We start from the raw sequence: 26,983 nt of genomic DNA, 5'->3' as shown, positions 1-26,983 counted from the left end.
TGTCATGTCTGTCGTTAAAATGTTATGTCCACCCTCGTCATATCATGCCATGTCATGTCATTTCCGTCGTCGTGTCATGTCCTGTCATGTCTGTCGTCATATCATGTCATGTTCATCGTTGTCATGTCTGTCGTAGTCATGTCATGTCATGTTAGTCGTCATCTTCTCATGTCTGTCTTCATCATGTCATGTCTGCCTTCATCATGTCATGCCCTGTCATGTCATTTCCGTCATCACGTCGTGTCATGTCTGTCATCATGTCATGTCTGTCGTCGTTATGTCTGTCATTGTCATCTCATGTCTGTTGTCGTCATGTCATGTCTGTCGTTGTCATCTCATGTCTGTCTTCATCATGTCATGTCATGTCATGTCATGTCTGTAGTTGTCATGTCATGTCTGTCGTCATCATGTCATGTCATATCTGTAGTTTTCATGTCATGTCTGTCGTCATCGTGTCATGTCTGTCTATATCATGTCATGTCATCTGTGTAGTTGTCATGTCATGTCTGTCGTGTCATGTCATGTCTGTCGTCATATCATGTCATGTCCGTCTTCGTCATGTCTGTCCTCATCATGTCATGTCCATCATCATGACATGTCATATCTGTAGCTGTCATGTCATGTCTGTCGTCATCTTGTCATGTCTGTCTATATCATGTCATGTCATCTGTGTAGTTGTCATGTCATGTCTGTCGTTATCATGGCGTGTCTTTCGTCATCATGTCATGTCCGCCCTCGTCATGTCATGCCCTGTCATGTCATTTCCGTCATTGCGTCGTGTCGTGTCGTGTCATGTCTGTCGTCATATCATGTCATGTCCGTCTTCGTCATGTCTGTCCTCATCATGTCATGTCCATCATCATCATGTTATTTCATATCCGTTGTTTAAATCACAACAAAGTCGAAACACCCAATGCGAGCCTTAAACTGTTCTTCTGTAATGGGATCAATAAAAACTGTTTGCTGGTTCAACACAGGTATTCGGCACTTGCACAGCGTCTTATTATCGTAGAAAACAGTGGATATCCATCCTGTTAAAATCTTTCTTTTGTGGCGGCCCATTGCATCAGATTAAGTCCTCTTCATTTCTAAAATAAACTTTTAAAAAAAGTTATTGATGAAATGCCACCCAATAAGGATTTGTGGATGTGTTTGCTCCAGAAATTAGCCAGAGGTTCCCCAGCACTCACAGCAACGGGAGGCAGATCATGTTGACCTATCTGCTGCCTTGGCTGGGGAACATTGAGCTAGTGGATGCCGGCCTGTCCGTGCCGGCCTCCGACTACGACTATGACTCCGCCTTTGCCCGGCGGCATCTGAGGGGAAGCGGCTGGGGTTCCCCACAAGCCACGTCCATGGTGCTCAACAACCTCATGTACATGACGGCCAAGGTAAAGTCTAAAGACTCTACACATTTTCAAGTAAACATAATCTGAAAACTGTATATGGATGCCACATCATTTGTTGTGTTTTCAGTATGCAGACGACTTACCCAGCTCTGAAATGGAAAATGCCTGGAATGCTTTGGCCTGCAACGAAAAATGGAGTGGCAACTTACGCACCACGCTGCAGTTTCTTATCAACCTGTGCGGCATCAGCGGCGACACGCCACTGCTGCCTTTCGTGAGGACGTTCCCGCAACTTTCCAACCTATCAGTTCTTTACTTTCATTATTTATAACCTTAACTCTGTATGTGTAGATCAAGAAGGTGGTGATCTATCTGTGTCGAAACAACACCACGCAAACCATGGACGAGCTGCTCTCGGAGATGGAAAAGACGGATCCTGTCAACTCCACCGTCCGCCATTGTGACAGTCCACCGTTTTATCACTTTGGTGCCACCTGCAAGGTCGCCGCGACCGCCACCTCAGGTACTTTTGACGACAGGTGCAGCGCTTTATTGTTTTGGTCAGTGTTGTTTTCGTCATAGTTTTCTGAACGAAATACTTTGTAGTCATATTTTAATCATTTCAAAATGTGTTAGGTCTTTGTCTAGTTTTGGTCTACGAATGCTGAAGTCCCCCCGCCCAAAAAAGTTTCCAACAATTTGGAATGAACATTGATGAACGAACACACATTGCAGCATCTACAAGGACAACGCCAACTTGGTGATGAATATACACCCTCGGAAGGAAAACAGTACATTATTTTCAATGAAAATTACCTGCTGCGACCTCGGCAAGCCCATGTGGCGCACTGTTGGTGGACAAACGAGTACCGGTGGTGACGGTGGAGGGATGCCGCAAGTCCAAGTCGAAAATAGCGTACTCTAGGCGGACACGCGAAAATCGGGGCTGGCGGTGCGAGGCCAAGCTGAAAAAAATCGCACACCACAGGGAAACATGACAACCGGCAGTGACTGTAGGTCCTGGTTTTTGTTCCTGCCAATCGAGCACAGACAGTTAAACCAATGAAGTTTCTGCTAAAACAAGGGGCACCTGACTGCAATCAACTGATTACACTTGTAAGACACCAGATTGGTTAAACGGTGCCCTGTTGTTTTCGTGGAATGAAATGCAGCACCCACTGTAGTCCCATGTGGAATGCTTTGGACACCCATGCTCTAGGTCAGGGGTCCCCAAACTTTTTCCTGTGAGGGCCACATAACCCTTCTCTTCTCTGATGAGGGGCCGGGGTCTGTTTGTAACAGAAAAAGTGTGACGATTGCAGGAGTGCCTAAATGTAAAAATGTATTGTTTTTCAGAAAGCCACAATCAAATAACCCTTTCTGGATTCTTCACGGAACCAAAGTAAATAAAATAAAAATGATATAATATAATATAGTATAATATAATATAATATAATTAGGGCTGTCAAACGATTAAAATTTTTAAGCGAGTTAATCACAGCTTAAAAATTAATCGTAATTAATCGCAATTCAAACATCTCTAAAATATGCCTTATTTTTCTGTAAATTATTGTTGGAATGGAAAGATAAGACACAAGATGCATATATACATTCAACATACTGTACATAAGTACTGTATTTGTTTATTATAACAATAAATCAACAAGATGGCATTAACATTAATATTCTGTCAAAGCAATCCCTGGATAGAAAGACTTGTAGTTCTTAAAAGATAGATTTTAGTACAAATTATAGAAATTTTATGTTAAAACCCCTCTTAATGTTTTCGTTTTAATAAAATTGGTAAAATTTTCAATCAAAAAAATTAACTAGTAGCTCACCATTGTTGATGTCAAGAATTACACAATGCTCATGGTGCATAAAATCAGTCGCACCCAAGCGCCAGCAGAGGGAGACAAAAAACACAAGTAACAAGTGGACATGACACTGCTGTCATTTTAATCTGTTTGAGCGGGGCATATGCGTTAATTGCGTCAAATATTTTAACGTGATTAATGAAAAAAATTAATTATCGCCCGTTAACGCGATAACTTTGACAGCCCTTAATATATAATATAATATAATATAATATAATATAATATAATATAATATAATATAATATAATATAATATAATATAATATAATATAATATAATATAATATAATATAATATAATATAATATAATCAGGGGTGCACATATTTTTTTTGCCCAGGTTCTCAGAGGAGGACCTGGAGATGTGACTTGGTCCTCATTGAGCTTGAGAGCCGACCCACCTGATGTGATAAATTTATGACAAGCTTTACTTAGAGCCAATTAACTTTGATTAATTATATTAACAGTTAATGCTTGATTAACATCAACTGGCACAAAAAATTGCCATTACTTTGAAGTGAAATGTAAAGAAATAAACATAAAAGCACCAATTCAAAATAAAGGGCATTATGCGGCTCCCACATTAACTCCAAGCCTTTTTAAAAGTGGGATGTCCTCCTCATAAGACCTCATTGAACGTGCATGTTTAGCTTTGTAAAATGCGAGCAAAAACACGTTTGTCAGTGCATGTCGCTGTTCATTACCTTTATTCCGCCCTATTCCGCCACATGTCCATAGGGCGAGTGGGGTCCTGTTTGACATCGATAGTTTGCTTAATTGCCACATGCTCTCTGTTTTTTTCGTGCTTTTCAAAGTTTGGATGGCTGAAATTCTTTGACCCTACATAAAATGCGCTGCCCTTATCGGCGACATTGGGATTCTCACAGCACATTTTGTACCGCATTTCGTGCGAGCATCATTTGCTTCTAGCCATGGTACCTCCTACTTTTCAGCAAAAGTCCTTTTTTTCGGTAGCTCCGGTGACGTCTCTGTCGTCTGTCTGTCTTTTGACGGGGGTGGGGGAACACGGAAGTAATTACTCAGTGTGGCCTGCCTCATCGACATTTTGAGAAGTTATTTTCTCGTGTCCGCCGCAAATAGAGTGGTCAGCCATCGGTACGCAAAAGCGTATGGAAGCCGATGAGGGCCAGCGCGTTTGTCTACGTCCAGTACGCATGTGCGGACCACTTATGTGCACCCCTGAATATAATATAATATAATATCATGTAATATAATATAATAATACTGTATTAATTAAATAGATAATAACCAAATAACCATTGCTCAGTTCTTCACAGAAAAAAGCCAGGACATAAATAACTCTATTGGGGGGAAAAAAAAAAAAAAAAAAAATGTTTTTTTTTTTTTTTTTTTTACAATTTTTTGTTGTTGTTGTTCAGGGGGCCGGACCAAATGTGGCTGCGGGCCGTATCCGGCCCGCAGGCCGTAGTTTGGGGACCCCTGCTCTAGGTGGACAAGTGATAACCGGGGGTGACAGTTCGAGCCCAAGCCGGCAGGCACACCAACAAGAACCGGGGTTGGCGTCGCGAGCCTAAGCCAAAAACGGTGCACTTTCGGTGGGCAAGCGAATATCGGTGGTGAAGGCGGGCGATGGCGTAAGCGCAAGTCGAAAATAGCATACTCTCGGTTTACACGCGAGGACCGGGGCTGACGGTGCGAGGACCATCCATCCGTCCGTCCGTCTGTCCGTCCATCCATCCATCCATCCATCCATCCATCCACCCATTCACCCATCCACACATCCACACATCCACCCACCTACAGCAGCTTTAGCAGGGAAGCCCAGACTTCCTTCTCCCCAGCCACTTCAACCAGCTCTTCTTGCGGGATCCCAAGGCGTTCCAAGGCCAGCCGAGAGACATAGTCTCTCCAGCGTGTCCTGGCTCGTCCCTGGGGCCTCCCGGCGGTGGAACATGCCCGGAACACCTCTCCAGGGAGACATCCAGGAGGCATCTGAACCAGATGCCCGAACCACCTCAACCGGCTCCTCTCAACGCAGCGGAGTATTGGCTCGATACTGAATCCCTCCCGGATCACCGAGCTTCTCATCCTCAAAGCGGAGGAGCAGCGGCTCGACGCCGAATCCCTTCCAGATGACAGAGTTTCTCACCTTATCTCTAAGGGTTACCCCTGCGGAAGAAACTCGTTTTGGCCGCTTGTATCTGGGATCTTGTTCTTTCGGTCATGATCCACAGCTTGTGACCATAGGTATGGGTAGGAATTGCTGAAATTCGCCCCCCCGGCCCAGATGCACCCAGGAACAGCACCAGCCAAAACAAGTGCCGCTCGGCTGACGCTGCCTCACATGCACTCGCCGGGAAGGCCGAACCTCGCGCGTCCTCTTATTATTTTAACCCTTTGTACTGACTCCATGTTTCAAAAGCTTGAAGAACACTCACCGAAAACAGGTTGACAATTTATTCGTCGACAATGGTAAAAACAAGGCAAAAACAGACAACGGAGGGACAATTCTGGATCCAAAACAAGGCTACATGTTTCCGAGCAGCAAAACTCTGTGTTATCTCAGTGTCCAGTCTTTTTAAAGTCTTTGCTGAAGCGGGCCGTGTCGAAGGCGTGTCCGAAGGTGTGTCTGGGCGTTGCATTTGGGTCTTCCCCTCGGTGGCCGGTTTTGGGCGGCTTAGGTTCGTGCGCGGATTGGGATGCCTGCTATCAACTTTGCTGTCCGGGGTGGCTGAACTTGTTGTAGGACAAAGCGCTTTGTCCTTGGAGTTTGCTGGGAGAGCTGATTGCAAGAGTTGGTGCGTCAATCTTGTGACAAGATGGCATTGTGTATCTCTTCTATTTCTTCTCATTAAACTATGATGTGCTATTTATTTTATATTAGTAGTGTAGTCCTACCGTAAATATGAAAATGATACTATTTCCTGATTAATTATATTCAGTGTGTTATAGTAATATAAACAGTTAGACGGTGCCTACGAGAACCTGTACCACATGTATGTGTTAGACTATATATGTGTTAGACTAATGCAAACAATTATATGGTGTGTGGGATGACAATATCTTTTCCCCTTCAGAATGTAGATCAATGGCGCGAGGCCAAGCTGAAAAAAAGCACACTGTAGGCCAGGGGTCAGCAACCCTGGTCCTCGAGTGTCACTATCCAGCTTGTTTTCCATGTCTCCCTTCTTTGACACACCTGAATCAATTGATCAGCTCATCAGCAAGCTCTGCAGAAGCCTGATAAAGATCATGATTATTTGATTCAGGCATGTTAAAGGAGGGAGACATGGAAAACAAGCTGGATAGTGGCACTCGAGGACCAGGGTTGCTGACCCCTGCTCTAGGCGGATGCGCGTGGTGACTGCGTGGGACAGCAAGCTGAAAATAATGCACTCTAGGTGGACACCCATGAACTGGAGGTGATGGCGTGAGCCTAAGCCAAAAATGGCACACTCTAGGCCAGGGGTGTCCAAACCGGTCTTCAAGGGCTGCTGTGGGTCCTGGTTTTTGTTCTTGCCAATCAAGCACAGACAGTTAAACCAATGAAGTTTCTGCTAAAACAAGGGGCACCTGACTGCAATCAACTGATTACACTTGTAAGACACCGGATTGGTGAGAAGGTGTCCTCTTGTTTTGTTGGAATGAAATCCAGCACCCAATGCGGTCCCATGTGGAATACTTTGGACACCCATGCTCTAGGTGGATTAGCGAGAACCAGGGGTGCCTGTGCGAGCCCAAGCCGAAAATGGTGGACTCTCGGTGGGCAAGCGAGAACCGGTGGTGACTATGGGGGGATGGCAAACTGAAAGTAGCGCAGTCTAGGCAGACACGCGAGAACTGGGAGTGACGACGCAACGCCATCCGAAAATGGGAAACTCCCAGGGGGCAAGCGAGAGCCGGTGGTAACGGCGCGGGACGTCATGAGCCTAAGCTGAAAATAGTGCACCCTAGGCGGACATGCGAGAAACGGGGGGTGACCGCACAAGCCCAAGCCGAAAATGGTGCACTGTCATCGGGTAAGTGACAACTGACAACCGGCAGTGATGGCGCAGGTTCATGCTAAAAATAGGGCACCCTAGACGGACATACTGGCCGCGTCGGCGACTAGCGAGAGGGCCCTGGACATGTTTTTTGGTTTCCTGTACAGTTTTAAGAGCTTTTCTTAAATTGATTTTATTGTTTCACAGTGAACGTTGTCTTTTGGACTCTTTCCGCAGGGAGCGTGACCAACAGTCACACCGTAGTTGCAGGCCAGGAAACCCACCCAGATACAGACGATAACAAGGCAAAGGACAATGAAGAGAGGTACTCGGGATCGTCTTTTGAGTTTTGAGTTGATTTCAGGTCACTTCCTGTTGGTTTTTGGTCACTTGCTGATGATTTGTGGGCATTTCTGGGTAACTTCCTATTGATTTTGAGTTCCTTCTTGTTGGTTTTAGGGCACTTCCGGTAACTTTCTGTTGATTTTGCGTCACTTTCAGATGATATGTGGGCATTTCAGGGGGTCACTTTTTGTTGATTTCTGGTTATTTCCTACTGGATTTGGGGGGACTTATGGGTCACTTTCTGATGATTTGGGGTATTTCTAGGTCTCTGTCACTTCTTGTTGATTTCGGGTGACTCTTTCAGTGTTGGGGCACTCATGGGTCACTTTTGTGATGGACTTGGGGGTATTTCTGGTTCACTTCCAGTTGATTTTGGGGCATTTTCCGGTCATTTCCTGTTGATATTTGGTCATTTCCATTTGGTTTAGGACACTTTTGGGCCACTTTCTGTTGATTTTTAGTCACTTTGTAATGATTTGGATTACTTTCCAAGTCGCCTCCTGTTGATTTCAGGTCACTTCCTGTTCATTTAAGGGCACTTCTGGGTCACTTTTGTGATAATTTGGGGGCATTTCCGGTCACTTCCTATTGATTCTGGCCCATTTTCAGGTCACTTCCTATTGATTTTCTATTTGGTTTACGACATTCACGGGTCACTCTCTGTTGATTTAAAGTCACTTTGTATTGATTTGGAGTCCTTTCCAGGTCACTTACTGTTGATTCTGGGTCACTTCCTGTTGTTTTTGGGGCGCTCATGGGTCACTTTCTGTTGATTTCAGTTCACTTCCTGTTTATTTAAGGGCACTTATGGGTCACTTTTGTGATGATTTAGGGGCATTTCTGGTCACTTCCTGTTGATTTTGGGGCATTTTAGGTCACTTCCTGTTGATATTCAGTCATTTCCATTTGGTTTAGGACAATTTTATGTTATTTTGTAATGATTTGGAGTCCTTTCCAGGTCCCTTCCTGTTGATTCCGGGTCGGTTCCTGTTGGTTTTGGGGCGCTCATGGGTCACTTTCTGTTGATTTCTGGTCACTTCCTGTTGGTTTTGGGGCACTTATGGGTCTCTTACTGTTTATTTCAGGTCATTAACTGTTTGTTTTGGGGCATTTCCGGGTCACTTCCTTTAGATTTTGGGCTTTTTCTTGGTCACTTCCTGTTGGTTTTGGGGCACTTATGGGTCACTTTCTGATGATTTGGGTCTTTCTGTGATGATTTTGGGAGCATTTCAGAGTCACATCCTGTTGATTTCGGGGCATTTATGGGTCACATTTCTTGTCTTAAATAAATACAAAACGGTTCCTCCTGTGACCGAGATGCACCCTTCTGCAAATTTTATGTGTATGTCTCTCCGTCCTCAGAATCGGCCACGCTTTAAGAGCTCATCACCATTTGGAATTTCGCTACAGCAACAGCTCGGGAGGATCATACGACGAAGACAAGAGTAAGTGTTCACACCAACGTGTTGTAAAAGGTGCTATGAAATACTGTATCAAATGACTTTAATAGGTATGCTACTGCAAACGCTAACCGCTAATGCTAGTTGTCGTCAAACGCTAACCGCTAATGCTAATTGTCATCTGCAACAGGTATGCTACTGCAAACGCTAACCTCTACTGCTAATTGTTGTCTGCAACAGCCGGCATTGGCTAGCTCCTTACCCCTACAGTACTCTTTCTTTTACTTGGTGTTGTACAGGCGGGCGTTAGCTAGTCGATCATCCAATAGGTGAATAATTCTACACACATAAGACCGCCCCCTAGTTTGAATAGTTTTGTCTTACGCATGTTCACTGACAGTGAAAACATTTTTTGATGATATATCGTGACCCTGTCTTATCCTGAGTTTAAGTGTATCGTCCCATCGCTAGGTGACCCTATGCTCCCTTATACTGACTGGCTGTCGTTGGTGTTCGAAAGCAAGCGTCCCCATCCTCTCCCCATGCCTCTCAACGGCGGCTGCTGGGCTCCTCTGGTGGACTTCCTGCCCGAGAACCTGACGCCCAAGGCACCTTTGCACAGGTCCGTACGCTACTCAGTCAATCTCGATAGATTGTCGAGCTCCAGATGGGGTTCTAAGTTGTACGAATCCCATTGTGTTCTCGTACCGTAGGTGTAATGTAGCAGTCATATTCACGACAGAGCTGGTGGTGGACCACAACGTGAGGGAGGACTGGGTCTCGCACCTCCCGCTGATGCTGCATGCCGCATTTTTGGGTACGTTTCGACTATAATTGTCGTCGTCACAAAAAAGCCTCCACTATGTGATTGAAATAGCTACTGCTATGTGTTGTGTATATAAAGTTGTGCCTGTCAAATTCAGGTGAGAAAGGTAAAAAATACACCCGATTTAGCCACACGGGGGCGCAAAAATTCTGTTTTACTTTTATTGTGTTTATTTATTTATTTAACAAAAAAGACCTATTCATTTCCAATGGCGAAAAAAAAAAAAAACATTTAACATTTTTAAAATGCTGCCATTTTGTCAAATTTTACATAATTTACCCATAATTTTGACAAAACTTTTTGGGGAAAAGAAAATCCTCAAATTGCCCTGATATGATTCCAAATGTTCAGGAAGTGACTCCAAAATGGCTCCAAATGAACAGGAAATGACCGAATAACACCCCCAAATACACAGGAAGTCACCTCCGACTGTGAACTAACCTGGAAATACTCTTAAACCAACATTAAATGACCCAAAAAGTTCTACGTTTGACCCCGGAATGCCCCAAAATTAACAGGAAATGACACAGAAATTCCCTAATACCAACAGGAAATGATCTTTAAATGAATTGACCTGAAAATGCACTAAAATCAACAAGAAGTCACCTCCCACTGTGAAATAACCTGGAAATACCCTAAAACCACCAATAAATGATCCAAAAAGTTCAGAGTTTGACTCTGAAATCGCCCAAAATGAACAGGTAATGACCCAAAATCCCCCCGAAATTACCTATGACCATGAATTGACCTGGGAATGCCTTAAAACCAACAGTAAGAGTCCAGGGTGTGACCCACTCCAAAATGCCCCACAATGAATAGGAAATGACCCGGAAATAATTGAAAATGAAAGGAAGTGACCTTTGATCATGAATTGACCTAGAAATGACCTAAAACCAACAGTAAGTCATCCAAAAGTAAAAGGTGTGACCACAGAATGCCACAAAATGTGCAGGAAGTGAGACCAAAATGCCCCAAAATGAACAGGAAATGACACGGAAATCCCCCAAAATCAACAGGAAGTGAACGCTGACCATTAATTGACCTGGAAATTTCCTAAAACAAACAGTAAGTGATCCAAAAAGTACAGGAAATCCCAAAAAGTGTTCATGAAGTGACCCTAACAGCCCCCCACAATGAAGAGGAAATGACCCAGAAATGTCTCAAAATCAACAGGAAGTGACCTATGATCATGAACTGATCTAAAAATGACGTAAAACTAACAGTAAGTGATCCAAAAAGTACAAGGTGTGACCACGGAATGCCATAAAATGTGCAGGAAGTGAGACCAAAATGCCCCAAAATGAACAGGAAATGACACGGAAATCCCCCAAAATCAAAAGGAAGTAACCTCTGACCATTAATTGACCTGGAAATTTCCTAAAACAAACAGGAAGTGATCGAAAAAGTACAGGAAATCCCAAAAAGTGTTCAGGAAGTGACCCTGAAATGCCCTACAACGAACAGGAAATGACCCAGAAATGTCTTACAATCAAGAGGAAGTGACCTATGATCATGAATTGACCTAAAAATGACGTAAAACTAACAGTAAGTGATCCAAAAAGTACAAGGTGTGACCACGGCATGCCCCAAAATGTACAGGAAGTGACGCCAAAATTCCCTAATATCAACAGCAGGTGATCTATGATCAGTAATTGACCTAAAATTGACCTAAAACCAGCAGTAAGCGATCCACGAAGTACAGGGTGTGACCACGGAATGCCCCAAAATGCAACAGGGCCGAAAACTAAGTGTTTTTGCCATGTGGCAAAATGGATGTTGCCATTAGGCATTTTTTTTGGCCTTGTGGCAAAAAAAATTCTTGCCATGTGGCATATTTTTTTTTGCAATGTGGCAAAACTTTTTTGCCATGTGGCAAAACTTCTTTGCAATGGGCAAAACGTTTTTGCCATGTGGCATCTTTTTTTGCAATGGGCAAAAATTTTTTGGCATGGGGCATTTTTTTGCCATGTGACAAAAAAATTTTGGACGTGCAGAGCCGTCAATGGCATGAACTTGTATGGCCTGCAAAACAGCCATATACCCCCAAAAATGCCATATTTCCCCCCAAAAAACCAAAATGCATTTTGCCACATACCAAAAAAATGCCACATGGCAAAATACATTTTGCCACATGGCAAAAAAAATGCCACATGACAAAAAAAATTTGCCACATGTCAAAAAAAATAAAAAAAATAAAAAAACATTGTCACATGGCAAAAAAAAATTCCACATGGCAAAAAAATGTTGCCACGTGCCAAAAAAAAAAAAAAAAAAATCCCACATGGCAAAATCCCTTTTGCCACATGGCAAATACCACTCTTGGTTCTCGCTGTCTCTCCCAAAATGTACATAAAGTGATGCCAAATGAACTGGAAATGACCTGGAAATGCCCCAAAATCAACCGGAAGTCACCTATGTCCATGAATTTACCTGGGAATGCCTTAAAACCAAGAGCAAATTATCCAACAAGTACAGGGTGTGACCCTGGAATGCCACAAAATGTACAGAAAGTCACCTTGAAATGCCCCATAATGAACAGGAAATGACCCATAAATGCCTCAAAATCAACCGGAAGTTATTTATGATAATGAACTGACCAGAAATGACCTAAAATTAACAGTAAGTGATCCAAAAAGAACAGGAAATCCCAAAAAGTGTTCAGGAAGTGACCCTAAAATGCCCCACAATGAACAGGAAATGACACAGAAATGTCCTAAAATCAACAGGAAGTGACCTATGATCATGAATTGACCTAAAAATGACATAAAACTAACAGTAAGTGATCCAAAAAGTACAGGGTGTGACCACAGAATGCCCCAAAATGTACAGGAAGTGACGCCAAAATTCCCTAATATCAACAGGAGGTGATCTATGATCATGAATTGACCTAAAATTGACCTAAAACCAAGAGTAGGCGATCCACGAAGTACAGGGTGTGACCACGGAATGCCCCAAAATGCAGCAGGGCCGAAAACTAAGTGTTTTTTGCCATGTGGCAAAATGGATTTTCCCATGCGGCATTTTTTTTGGCCATGTGGCAAAAAAATTTCTTGCCATGTGGAATTTTTTTTTGCCCTGTGGCAAACATTTTTTGCCATGTGGCATTTTTTTTTACTATGTGACAAAAATTTTTTGGACGTGCAGAGCCGTCAATGGCATGAACTTGTATGGCCTGCAAAACAGCCATATACCCCGAAAAATGCCATATTCCCCCCTCAAAAACCAAAAAGCATTTTGCCACATACCAAAAAAAATGCCACATGGCAAAAAAATGTCACATGACAAAATTTTTTTGCCACATTGCAAAAAAAAAAAAAAAAAAAAAAAAGCTTTTGCCACTTGGCAAAATTTTTTTTGCCACTTGGCAAAAAAATGCCACATGGCAAATACCACTTTTGGTTCTAGCTGTCTCTCCCAAAATGTACAGGAAGTGATGCCAAAATGAACTGGAAATGACCCGGAAATGCCCCAAAATCAACCGGAAGTCCCCTGTGACCATGAATTGACCTGGGAATGCCTCAAAACCAACAGCAAATTATCCAACGAGTACAGGGTGTGACCCTGGAATGCCACAAAATGTATAGAAAGTGACCCTGAAATGCCCCACAATGAACAGGAAATGACCCATAAATGCCTCAAAATCAACCGTTATTTATCATATATATCATTTATTATAAAGTTATTTATCAACATGAACTGACCTAGAAATGACCTAAAATTAACAGTAAGTGATCCAAAACGTACAGGGTAGTCCCACGGAATGCCCCAAAATGTACAGGAAGTGATGCCAAAATTCCGCAAAACCAACAGGAAGTGACCTCTGACCTTAAGTTGACCTGGGAATTCCCCAAAACAAACTGTACGTGACCTAAAAAGTACAGGGAATGCTACAAACTGTCGAGGAAGTGACTCCAAAATGCCCCACAATGAACAGGAAGTGAGTCCGCAACCCCAAAATGAACAGAAAATGACCCAAAATAAAAATGAATTGACCTCTCACCATGAATTGACCTGAATATTCCCTAAAACAAACGGTAAGTGATCCAAAAAGTACAGGGTGTGACCACCGAATGCCCCAAAAAGTACAGGAAGTGACTCAAAACCAACCCCTAAACCCTAACCTATAGGTACCCTAAAACTAATATTTAACTCATTTCCCGACATTGACAATGACAGCAATCCAATCTATTTAAATGGATCCACTTTGTAGGCCTGGACCACCATCGCGCGGAGGTGTTGGAGCACAGCAAACGACTCCTCCTCCACCTTCTCATGGCGCTGTCCTGCCACCACAACGTCCAGGCCGTGGCCTCGCTATTGCTCCGGACGCACAAACTGGACGGAGCCAAGACCCTCACTCGGCAGTCCGACTGTTTAACATCAGGTAAAAGAGGGGAACAGCTTACATTCCTGTCAGAGTGCTTCTTATCAGGGTAGAACATATTTGGAGCTTTTCCCAAAAGCAATATGCTCCTCTGGGGACTTGAAAGGTCTTGATTAAAGCATTCCATGGGGCTATTTATATCCACTCGCCCCAATCAAGGCCTATCAGTCATCACCTACTAGTATACAAGGGGTGGGCAAACCGGCATTCGAGGACTGCAGTGGTTCCTGTATATCAAACCCCGTATATCAAACTCCAGTGTAACATATTAAAACCGTTGAGACCATCAGGACCATTAGGACGCTCAGATTCCTTTGTTTACACGATTTTGACTCCACAAAATGGCCTATGACTTCTCGCGGTAAAGTTGCTAGGTCAGTAAATTGACTCGTGCGCCTCAAGCAACCACCACCTTTGTCAGCAATCATTACTAAGTACGCAAGATAGCCCGGAAATTGTTACAAAATGGCGGCCTCCAAAATCCAAGCCGTTCTGAAGTTTGCTCTGCTAGCTTGATGACATTTGCTTTCCTCTGTTGTTGCACCATAGGAACATTCGACCTTCTCAGAGAGTGTCAGGCATCTCCCGTGCCGGACTCGGGCCTGAGTTCTTCGCCTGCGTCGTCCAGTCTGAGTCTGGGCGGGGCCACCGGCAACCTGCCCCAAATCTGGGATGACAGCACATACGAGAAGACCAGAAAGCTCCTCGAGTTTTTAACTGGCAGGTAATTGAGAGGGCTAATAATTCACTCAAATTGGTGTGAAGTTATGTCCAATTCATTTGGACCGGGAGGTTTGGCAGCTAACTCATTGGTGTTAAACTCAAGACCCAGGGGCCAGATCTAGCCCGTTTATCATTTTGTATGGCCGCGAAAGTAACGTCACGTGCATTGCTAAAGTAAAACTCCATTTTTGTAGTCCTCAATGAAAAATTGAGGACTAAAGAAATCTAAATATTTACTTCCCCTCCCTGAAAAAAATCTATATATCCATGTAGTCATTAGATGCCCCAAGAGTTAGCTTCTGTAGCTGGGGGTCGGACTGCCAAGGCCCCCGGCTTTGCCTGCCACCGAACTCCATATGCACCCGAACACTTTGGCCCCTCCCACAGGTGGAGAGCCCATGGGGAGGGGGACCCACGTTGCCTTTTCGGGCTGTGCCCGGCCGGGCCCCATGGATACAGGCTGGCCACCAGACTGTCGCCTTTGAGCCCTGCCTCCAGGCCTGGCTCCAAAGGGGGGCCCTGGTAACCCGTTTCTGGGCAAGGGAAAACTGACTCCATTTCTTGTATTCATCATAAGGGGATTTTGGCCCTGCTTTGAATTGTCCCTCACCAAGGACCGGTTTGCTGTGGGTGACCCTGCCAGGGGCATAAAGCCCCAGACAACATACTGTAGCTCCTAGGATCATTGGGACACGCAAACCCCTCCACCACGATAAGTTCATGACTCACAAGGGGTGGGGGGGTCCTTCATCCAAGTGGAGGAGGTCAAGTATCTGGGAGTCTTGTTCATGAGTGAGGGTAGGACAGAGCGGGAGACAGAGATGGGGACTCTGCAAGGCGCTAACCTCGCCCCTGTGTCAGCCCCTCCGGAAGTCTCCAGTGTTGCTCCTCTGCCAGCGCTTGCGAACGCTGCCGCCGCTCATGTTTCACCACTGCTAGACGACGAGGATGTCGCTTCGACTCCGGTTTCAGCACTTCCCTTGCTTCCCTGGCATGGACACCAGACACCCTCGTTCCCGGCCACAGTGGGGCTGCTCCGACCTCCGCGCCTGTAGCCCTTGTCTCCGGACTCGATTGGGTGGAAATACACGTCGCGCTTCTCCTCCTCTGGCCGTCCACCCATTCGTCCGGCTTGCTTGTCCAACGCCTGGCATGCTGGACGTCCTCCTGATCGTCCCGTTTGGTTGTCTTCCAGCTGGCACCCCGGGCATCCACTTGATCCTTCTGTTTGGTCGGGTTACGCCTGGGTCAACTCTGGGGGGGCCCGAGTAGTGACCACTACATCCCCTCAAAATAATTCATCCATGGAACTAAGGTGGGAGATGTTGTGTACCAGAGGGGAACTCTTTTAATGCGTGGTTTCCGGGTCAGAGAGACTAGCGACACCAGCGGCCGACACACGACATCCTGACGCGACTCGCTGCCACAGACTCACAAACATGATCTGCTACAACGTATATTAAAGTAATATTGATTTAGATTAACTCATTATGACAAAATGACTAACTGCGCAATTAAAATAAGTACATTAATTGATATTTGAGTTAATTAGACGAAGAAAGGGCTTGACTTGAAAATGTTACACTTTAAGTTATCGTGGTGCGTATGCTTTTTCTCCAAGCTGCGGACCTGTATGGTGCCACGAAGATACATCCCCCAAGAAGGAGGTATCTGAAAGCGCCGCTCAGCTGACAAACTTGCTGCGCCACGTGCTGTCCGTCTTTAGAGAATGCGGTAAGCCTTCCGCCGGTGTTCACGCGGTGGCAGCGAGCTGATGTTTCGTCGCCCATTTCAAGATGCCCGACTGGAGCAGCGGCTGAGCGACATGACTCTGCAGGCGGCTCTCCGCAGTTCCTCTCGACACTACGCCGGACGCTCCTTCCAGGTCTTCCGAGCCCTGCGCCGGCCCGTCCGTGCGTGCGCCGTCTCCGATTTGCTGTCCAGGCTGGTTGAGGTCGTCGGGGAACACGGAGAGGAGGTGCAGGTTCGTTAAACTTCTAGTCCAGGGGCCAACACTGACAATGTGTCTTAAGTTGCACCAAAAGTGTGTATTAGAAGGGGGTGTCCAAACCGGTCCTCCAGGCCCGCTCTGGGCCCTGGCTTTTTTTCCAACTGATTGAGCACAGACCGTTTAACCAATGAGGTGGCTGCTTAAACAAGCAACACCTGACTACAGTCAACTGATTATACTTGTAAGACACGTCCATCCAGCCATCAGCTACCATTTAATCCCGGGTCGGGTTGTGAAGGCAGCAGCTTTAGCAGGGAAGCCCAGACTTCCCTCTCCCCAGCCACTTCAACCAGCTCCTCCGGCAGGATTCCAAGGCGTTACGCCTGGTCAGCTGAGAGACATAGTCGCTCCAGCACTCCTCAGCCTCACTGGGAAGCTCTACTCAGGGATACTGGAGAGGAGTGTCCGTCCAGATGTCGAATCTAGGATCCAAGGAGCAGTGTCTGGACCTTGGAACAGTAGATCAGCTCTATACCCTCAGCAGGCTTCTCGGGGTGTCATGGGAGTTCGCCCAACCAGTCTACATGTGTTTTGTGGACTTGGAGAAGACGCTCGACCGTGTTGCTCGGGAGTCCTCTGGGTGGTGCTCCGGGAGTATGGGGTATCAGAATCCCTGATACAGGGGGTCCGGTCCCTGTATGACCTGTGTCAGAGTTTAACCGTCTGTAATTCGGATCCGTTTCAAGTGAGAGATGGACTATGCCAGAGCTGCCCTATGTCACCGGTTCTGTTCATAACGTTTATGTACAGAATATCTAGGCACAGCCAAGGCACTGAGGGGTCCGGTTTAGTGGCCTCAGTATTACGTCTTAGCTTTTTTGCGCAGGATGTAGTGTTGTTGGCTTCATCTAGCCATGGCCTTCAACTCTCACTGCAACGGTTCGCAGCTGAGTGTGAAGCGATTGGGATGAGAATCAGTACCTCCAAAACAGAGACTATGGTCCTCAGTCGGGAAAAGGTGGAATGCCCTCTCCGGGTCAAAGATGAGGTCCTTCCTCAAGTGGAGGAGTTCTGTATCTGAGGGTCTTGTTCACGCCAGATGGAAAAATGGAACAGGAGATCGACAGGCGGATCAGAGCTGCGTCTGCAGTGATGCAGACTCTGAATCGGTCCGCCGTGGTGAAGAGGGAGCTGAGCCGAAAGGTGAAGCTCTCTATTTACCCATTGATCTACGTTCCTACCCTCACCTATGGTCACGAGCTGTGGGTCATGACCGAAACAAAGAGATCCTGGATTCAAGCGGCTGAAATGAGTTTCCTCTGTAGGGTGTCCGGGCTCTCCCTTAGAGATAGGGTGAGAAGCTCGGTCATCCAGGAGGGGCTCAGAGTAGAGCCGCTGCTCCACCACATCGAGAGGAGCCAGATGTGGTGGCTCGGGCATCTGATTAGGATGCCTCTGGTGTGCCTCCCTGGTAAGGTGTTCCAGGCATGTCCCGCGGGGAGGAGACCAAGAGGCGGACCCAGAACACACTGGGGAGACTAAGTCTCCCGGCTGGCCGGGGAACGCCTTGAGATCCCCCAAGAAGAACTGGCTGAAGTGGTTGGGGAGAGGGAAGTCTGGGCTTACCTTCTAAAGCTGCTGCCCCCGTGACCTGACCCTAGATAAGTGGGAGAAGATGGATGGATTGATTGGATATTATACTATCCACTCTAGCGGCAGAGAGTTGGGGTGGTGGGAAATGTTTACGTCTTCCTGAGGTGGGCATAACAGAAAATAATTGAGAAGTATTGGTTTTGATGGACTCGTTTATTCGGATTAAAACCCTGATGAGACTAAAAATGTTTCATGGACACATCCCATAACTGTGAATATGTATTGAAAATAAAAACTACAATGTTATTTTGCAGGGCTATGAGATGGAAGTGTTACTCACACTGGAATGTGTGGCGGATAACTTGGCCAACTGCCTGAAGAACGATGAGCTGGCAGCTATCTCCAGCAGGTTGGTGGCAGTGCTTCTCAAACATTTGACAGCAAGAAGGGCAAAGCTAATTGGCTGTCATTGAGGGCGCTAGACATCTGGGGGGGGGGGGGGGGGGGGGGTCATATACCACCCCGGGCCTAGTGAGCCTTGGGGGTTGCGGCAGTGGCTGGGGTTCCAGGTAGGCTTGAGGTAGAAGGGAAAAGGTACCGTTCTCGCACAAACCATATCATTGTTTGCATTAGTATAACACATTCATTTAACTATAGTTTAGGCAGACTTCATTCAGTGGCCTTGAACACAGTAAAGTGAACCTTATCGGCGCTCATGAGGGGGAAAAGGAAAAATGGTACCGTTTCTCGTAGGCACCGTCTAACTGTTTGCATTACTCAAACACACGTAATATAATCAATCAGGGAATAGTATCATTTCTCACACTACTCCAACACACCTAATGTAAAATAAATAGCACACCATAGTTTAAAGAAACAGAATAGATACACAACGCCATCTTATCACAGAAGCCCAACGTGTGCGCCACGAGCAAGATTGACGCACCAACTCTGGCAATCAGTCCTCCCGACAAACGAACAAGGACAAAGACCAGCGCGCTTTGTCCTAAAACAAGTAGCGCCAGCCCGGATAACAAAGTTGATAGCAGGCGCTTGTGACGTCAAGACCAGCGTCTGTCGCTGTGGCAACCACATCCCATTCACGCACGAATCTAAACAGCCCGAAACCGGCCAGAGAGGGATGATCCCAAAGCAACGCCCGGACACACCTTCGGCCGGCCCACTACGCCACGGACTTAAAAAACACTGGACACTGAGATGAGACAGATTTTGCTGCTCGGAAACATGTAGCCTTGTTTTGGATCTAGAATTGTCCCTTAACACGCGAAATTCCACCTTCCCGGTTGGCGCACGGGAGGCAGCATCGGCAGAGCGGCACTTGGTTTGGCTGTCGCTGTTTCCGTGTGGCTTGACTGGGGAGGCGAATTTCAACAAAGTGCACTGGCGCCTCCCCTTATCCCTTTCCTGAGGGCCACGAATGGTCCGGGGGGCTGCCCTGTGTCCCTGGGGAGATGGCAGTAGCCCCTTTGCCAGTGCTACGGGGGGAGGGGTGTCTCGCGCTCCCCACCCACCTTGCTGGGGACCTGGGGCTGCCCCCGCGCAGCATTTCCACTTCTCTGCAGTACTATCACGCGTCTGAGTGGGTTCACGCAAGAGTGGATTCAGATTGTCGATGCCAGGATTAGCGATCAGATAGCATAGGATAGGATGTCAACACCTCATCAGATAAAATGATGAAAATGATGTCAATTGTTTGTGCTATATTTGTGCTGCTATCGTTTTGAAGATATTCACAATTATTTTATTGGTCAATCTGAGGTCCCCCAGCCCCCCATTTTGATTCAAAACGGTTAAAAATGGTGTCAATCATTATGTGCTTGTTTGTACTGTACGATTGTTCTTTTGTGCTGCTATTGTTTTATAGATTTCGAGATATTAATTTCGAGTGGTGACGTCAGTCGTAGCCCTTAAGTTGCACCTGACGGAGCGTACCAACTCTGAGTAACAGGTGTGTCCCAACAACTAGCGCAAACGTAGCACAAAGGAACGGCACCCCTTCGGGGTCCATTTTGTAGTAAATGGGGGACTGCAAGTCACGTCTTCACTCGAAATTATTATTTCTTATAAATTTATTTCATTGTATTCATTCAGTTACAGTAATGAGAGTGAATGTAACTAGGCCTGAAAGTGGGACTGAACAGGCCTTCGCAGTTTGGCACAACTTGGACATCTCGCAGGTCAGGGTAGTGGCAGATCGTCCCACTCTCATCATGTCATGAGAACCTAACATGCTCGAAACTCCTCTTTCTTGGGATTACAAATACATTCACACACCTAAGAGGAAAAAAAACCTATTGAAGAGGGTCCTAGAAAAAGGAGGCGCTACTGAGCTGTGAAGCCACATCCTCATTTAAAACCAAAATCAATCTTCTAATCGGGCAAGTTCGACCGAGTCTGCCAAATTATGTGACTCTATAAGCTGCCTAAGTCCCTGAAGAAATCTGCTTCCTTTTAATGGAGAACAAAGGGTCGTCACGCAAGAGAGAGAGAGACATGTGGACATGGGCCTTAAAATGGAGTATTACAGAAGGTCTTGAAACTACAGTGAGCAACCTGAAAAGAACTGGACCTGTATAAGTAAAAGAGTGACTTTCTGTTGCCACTAGTTGGCGCTGTAGGGTTGACTCCTACAGGAACCTTCAGGGTACGACTCTCACCAAGCATGGGAAGTTTAGCACTGATATGTCTGCCAAGTTATGACTGTTTAAAATTTGTGCCAAGACAAAATGGCGACCGTCATTTTCACTTTCCTATCTGGACCCTTCTGCTTCAACAAAACCTTTAATATTTTTCATCAGGCACCTGTACATGTGTCTTAAGGCTAAGGTCAATTGATTTTTTTCCCTTGGAGGAGGAGCCTATCTAGTTAAAAAAAAAAAAAAAAAAAAAAAAGGCCTCTGGGGGCGCCAGGCCCAATGGTAATATTTCAATGCAGTCGTGTTCAGGCTGGGATACCTCTCCTAAATGACAAATATGAAAAAGACTGAACCTTGGATCAGGGACTTATTAGTCATCTACTGAATTTGGCACGTTTCCCCAAAAATTGCCAACTTTGGCACCCCGCGCAGGTCAGGCCGGTGAATGAAAACTCACCATTTTGCTGACTTAAGATCTCGTATGTCTCATGAACAGTCTCAGCAATTTCGAGGAGGATCCAACTTTCTCTCCAGGTGCCAATGTCTCTGATGCTACCTGTGACTAGATAAAAATTTCACATTCAATCCAAATACCCGATTTCCTGTTTGGTTTGGAATATGGGTGCAAGAGACTTTTTGGAGCAGTTTTGCACAAGGTATCGACTCCCCAAATTTAATCGCTCTACGTTGAAAAAACGTAATAGAAGAGGCCTCTCTGAAAAGTTCAAAGGGGTGCCACTGAGCCATTTCGTTACGTTTTTTCATCATTCCAGATCGTCATCTCCAGATCTTCTTAGCACTGTCAAGTCGACGCCCAATCGTCACAGAGACGGGCGCTTAGAGCTCCTGTCGGGGGAGCGCTTGTCGGACCCTTTGGCCGCCATCTTTTGGGCGGCGGCGGCGCTGACTGAGTCGGACTTTGAGTGGGAGTACCGGATGGCGCTGAGGCTGCTGGACAAAGCCCTGGCTGGCGTTTCGCCGAACGAGTGCCGCAAGCTGGAGAAGCTTGGGGGCCGGCTCCAATGGAGCGGATGGGCGGGGCTCCGTCGCACGCTGCTCAAAGGCTTGACCTCGGCCGCCACCACTGACCTGGCGCTAAAACTTTTCTGGCGGCTGACGCCCATGGCGATTGAGGCGGATGTTGGTACGTTCCCGGCGCCCGCGAAAAGTCGGCCGCCATTTTGTGAGTTTTCTCCGCTAGGCTTCCCCTTGAACGTCCTGTGCCTGCTCCCGCATCTGGTGCAAAATTTTGACGCCCCAACAAACTTCTGCCAAGATGTCGCCGAGAGGATCGCTCAGGTTTTTACGCCGCTCTTATGCCGATGCCTTTCTGTAGCCCTCATTGACAATCAGGAAATTTTTATTATATTTAATTATATTGTTTAATTTTGATTATTTAATTTTAGAGTATATTTTTTGTTTATTTTTTTGTGTTTTGAATGAAGAAAATATTTTATTTATTATTATTTATCTATTTAATTTTGATTATTTAATATTGGAGTATATATATATATTTTTTTGTCTTTTTCAATAGAATATTTTATTATTTATTTATTTGATTTTAATTATTTAAAATTAGAGTATATATATATATATATATATATATATATTTTTTTTTTGTGTGTGTTTTGAATAAGGAAAATATTTTATATATAATTATTTATCTATTTAATTTTGATTATTTATTATAAGACTATATTTTTTGTTTGTTTTTGTTTGTTTGTCTTTTTCAATAGAATATTTTATTATTTATTTATTTTATTTTGATTATTTAATATTAGAGTATTTTTTTTTCTCCAAAAAAAGAATATTTTATTTATTTTATTATTATTATTTGAAAGTTTTTGCTGTTTTATATAAAAAATGGTCAATTTTAAAAATGATAAAAATAATATTTAATATGAAAATAATACATATAAATAGTCAAATAAATAATAATAATAAAATTAATAATCATAATAGTAACAAAAATAAACAAATGCAAACAAAAAGCAACAAATTAACATTTAAACAAACAAAAAGAAATTCAGAAAAAAATGTATTTTAATTTTAAATTAAAAATGAAAAATATTTAATAAATATCAACACTAATAAATGTATACAATATACATATTTATAATAAAATACATAATAATATTTAAGAAAAAACATTTAAAAAATAACAATAATATAATGCATCATGATAATAATATTGAACAAATACAAAACAAAAAACACATTAAAAAAAATCAACAATTTAACGAATAATAAATAAATAAATAAAAGCATTTTTTAAAAATGTTAAATAATAATCAAAAGTTAAATAAGAATTAAAAAAAATAACAATAAATACGTACTAGTGTATAATAATAATAATAAAAACATAATATTAGCTTCAAATAATACACATAACAAAATAATAATTTGAAAATATAAATAAATAAATAAAACAAACATTTAAATTATTTCCCCCCCCCCCATTGTTTAATTAAAAAAACAAAAAACAAAAAAACACTGTACTGTTGCTCATCGGCCGTGGAAAACAACTTGGACGTCTCTGGTCGTCAGCGGTGCAGAAACCTAAGTTTTGACTGTCCGTAGGTGTGCTCGGAGGAGAAGAAGGTCAATCTGTCCAACCTGGCGCACGTCATGACGCTTTACAAGACGCGCTCATACACGCGCAACTGCTCGTCGTGGCTCAACGCCGTGTGCCGTTACCTCGCGGAGGCCTTCTCGGACGCCGCGCTCGGCCTGCTGGCGTACATGACCGAGGTTGGCCTAGCTCCCTTCCTTGTCTGCGTTGCTTCATTCTTCTTATTAAAAAATGACAGCTTTGTGGTGATGCAGCTGTTGGACAAAGGACTCCCAACTATGCAGCAGAGCATTTTGCAAATCATCTACAGTCTGCTGAGTCACATGGACCTGAGCGCCATCCAAGCAAAGGCCTTCAACATGGACGTGCTCAAGACCATTCAGAAATTTGCACAGGTGAGCATTCGTACCTGCAAGGAGTCAAATGTTTTGTTTTTTTGGCGGGGACGTGTATTGTGTATTTGGTATTAGAGGGGAGGAAAATGGAATAAAATAATAAATGTTTTGTATATATGCAGACGGTATATTGGAGGGAAGCGCTGGACATCTTGAAGCTGGTGGTGAGCCGCTCGGCCAGTTTGGCGCAGCCCTCTGCCTCCCTCTCTTCCCAGGACTTGAGTCGCGCGTGGGCCTTGCCTGGGAAAACGCTGGACTTCCACTTTGACGTGTCGCAGGTCAACCACCTTCTTCTTTCATGACGTGTTTGGGGAAAAACTTAGTTGGCTGCCATTGATTGCCATAGGCTACACTTCTAACTGCAATGTTGAGTTTTAAAGACTAAATTGTGATACATCGTTTATAATCTAATTCATTTTTGTATTAAGGATGTCATTTATTGATGGTAGCGTGATAGATGCAAAGGTAAACATGCCGAATGCATGCAAAAGGGCGAGGGGAAAAAAAGTGTGTAGGAGCCCAACACAGAGCTATTTGTGTTGCGCATGAATGGCAGGAAATGATGTCACATCATTGCAGCCTGTCTTTCACTTCTTGCCAACTGAGTGCGCGCGTGTGACAACATTGGACAGCCTGCTAAGCCTCACCATAGAACAACATTCTTTTACTTTCCGGAATGGACAGTTAACTCCTCCTGTGTTTTTTTTTTTTAGACGCCCGTGATTGGTCGGCGCCACGAAGAGCCGCGCGGCGAGAGGGGAAGCTCCTGGTCCTCTGGTTCCTCGGGGTCGGTGTCCGACGACGTCCTGGTGCCCGTCAACTGGAAGAGGCCTCATTCTTCACAGGTGATGCGGATTCTTTCAACATGACATGTGCTCATAGTGTTAACAGGATTACATCATGCAATATTTCAGGGCTAATGTAAATATAACATGCAACGTGGAAAATTGGGATAGTCTTGATGTGATCAAACTGATGGGGATTGTGTGTTCTGCTTGCACTATAATTGGCACATATGTACATACATATACACACATACACTGTACATACATACATACATACATACTGTAAATATACTGTATACATACACATGTACTGCACATGCATACATACATACATACATACTGTACATACACATGTAATGTACATACATACATACACACGGAATGTACATACATATGGAATGTACACACATTCATATGGTACAATGTATATACACATGTACTCTACATACAGTATAAATGTACTGTAATTACATACATACATATATACATACGAACACACCCCATACTGTACAATGTACATACACATGTACTGTACATATATACATAAATGCATACACACATAAACAGTGCCTTGCAAAAGTATTCGGCCCCCTTGAATCTTGCAACCTTTCGCCACATTTCAGGCTTCAAACATAAAGATATGAAATTTAATTTTTTTGTCAAGAATCAATAACAAGTGGGACACAATCGTGAAGTGCACATTTATTGGATCATTTCAACTTTTTTAACAAATAAAAAACTGAAAAGTGGGGCGTGCAATATTATTCCGCCCCTTTACTTTCAGTGCAGCAAACTCACTCCAGAAGTTCAGTGAGGATCTCTGAATGATCCAATGTTGTCCTAAATGACCGATGATGATAAATAGAATCCACCTGTGTGTAATCAAGTCTCCGTATAAATGCACCTGCTCTGTGATAGTCTCAGGGTTCTGTTTAAAGTGCAGAGAGCATTATGAAAACCAAGGAACACACCAGGTATGTCCGAGTTACTGTTGTGGAGAAGTTTAAAGCCGGATTTGGATACAAAAAGATTTCTCAAGCTTTAAACATCTCAAGCAGCACTGTGCAAGCCATCATATTGAAATGGAAGGAGCATCAGACCACTGCAAATCTACCAAGACCCGGCCGTCCTTCCAAACTTTCTTCTTAAACAAGGAGAAAACTGATCAGAGATGCAGCCAAGAGGCCCATGATCACTCTGGATGAACTGCAGAGATCTACAGCTGAGGTGGGAGAGTCTGTCCATAGGACAACAATCAGCCGTACACTGCACAAATCTGGCCTTTATGGAAGAGTGGCAAGAAGAAAGCCATTTCTCAAAGATATCCATAAAAAGTCTGGTTTAAAGTTTGCCACAAGCCACCTGGGAGACACACCAAACATGTGGAAGAAGGTGCTCTGGTCAGATGAAACCAAAATTGAACTTTTTGGCCACAATGCAAAACGATATGTTTGGCGTAAAAGCAACACAGCTCATCACCCTGAACACACCATCCCCACTGTCAAACATGGTGGTGGCAGCATCATGGTTTGGGCCTGCTTTTCTTCAGCAGGGACAGGGAAAATTGACGGGAAGATGGATGCAGCCAAATACAGGAACATTCTGGAAGAAAACCTGTTGGTATCTGCACAAGACCTGAGACTGGGACGGAGATTTATCTTCCAACAGGACAATGATCCAAAACATAAAGCCAAATCTACAATGGAATGGTTGAAAAATAAACGTATCCAGGTGTTAGAATGGCCAAGTCAAAGTCCAGACCTGAATCCAATGGAGAATCTGTGGAAAGAGCTGAAGACTGCTGTTCACAAACACTCTCCATCCAACCTCACTGAGCTCGAGCTGTTTTGCAAGGAAGAATGGGCAAGAATGTCAGTCTGTCGATGTGCAAAACTGATAGAAACATACCCCAAGCGACTTGCAGCTGTAATTGGAGCAAAAGGTGGCGCTACAAAGTATTAACGCAAGGGGGCCGAATAATATTGCACGCCCCACTTTTCAGTTTTTTATTTGTTAAAAAAGTTGAAATTATCCAATAAATGTTGTTCCATTTCACGATTGTGTCCCACTTGTTGTTGATTCTTGACAAAAAATTAAAATTTTATATCTTTATGTTTGAAGCCTGAAATGTGGCGATAGGTTGCAAGGTTCAAGGGGGCCGAATA

At 44.3% G+C, this 26,983-nt stretch overlaps 1 protein-coding gene across 3 annotated transcripts in view; it reads left to right on the top strand.

The window, feature by feature from the left end:
- LOC130917461 (protein furry homolog) overlaps positions 1 to 26,983 on the top strand; it is a 79,844-nt gene that overhangs the window by 35,679 nt on the left and 17,182 nt on the right. For all 3 annotated transcript variants that reach the window (XM_057838891.1, XM_057838890.1, XM_057838892.1), the window contains exons 32-48: positions 1,162 to 1,391; positions 1,477 to 1,623; positions 1,701 to 1,872; positions 7,425 to 7,512; positions 8,895 to 8,977; positions 9,404 to 9,554; positions 9,646 to 9,749; positions 13,969 to 14,142; positions 14,692 to 14,866; positions 16,487 to 16,599; positions 16,662 to 16,849; positions 18,724 to 18,818; positions 21,840 to 22,365; positions 23,647 to 23,817; positions 23,893 to 24,033; positions 24,156 to 24,311; positions 24,747 to 24,878. In XM_057838891.1, coding sequence (XP_057694874.1) covers positions 1,162 to 1,391; positions 1,477 to 1,623; positions 1,701 to 1,872; positions 7,425 to 7,512; positions 8,895 to 8,977; positions 9,404 to 9,554; positions 9,646 to 9,749; positions 13,969 to 14,142; positions 14,692 to 14,866; positions 16,487 to 16,599; positions 16,662 to 16,849; positions 18,724 to 18,818; positions 21,840 to 22,365; positions 23,647 to 23,817; positions 23,893 to 24,033; positions 24,156 to 24,311; positions 24,747 to 24,878 — 2,846 coding nt within the window. The remainder of the gene's footprint in view (positions 1 to 1,161; positions 1,392 to 1,476; positions 1,624 to 1,700; positions 1,873 to 7,424; positions 7,513 to 8,894; positions 8,978 to 9,403; positions 9,555 to 9,645; positions 9,750 to 13,968; positions 14,143 to 14,691; positions 14,867 to 16,486; positions 16,600 to 16,661; positions 16,850 to 18,723; positions 18,819 to 21,839; positions 22,366 to 23,646; positions 23,818 to 23,892; positions 24,034 to 24,155; positions 24,312 to 24,746; positions 24,879 to 26,983) is intronic.

The sequence above is a fragment of the Corythoichthys intestinalis genome, chromosome 6, assembly GCF_030265065.1.
Source record: "Corythoichthys intestinalis isolate RoL2023-P3 chromosome 6, ASM3026506v1, whole genome shotgun sequence".
Lineage (NCBI taxonomy): Eukaryota > Metazoa > Chordata > Actinopteri > Syngnathiformes > Syngnathidae > Corythoichthys > Corythoichthys intestinalis.
This window is presented reverse-complemented; position numbering and strand designations above follow the sequence as displayed.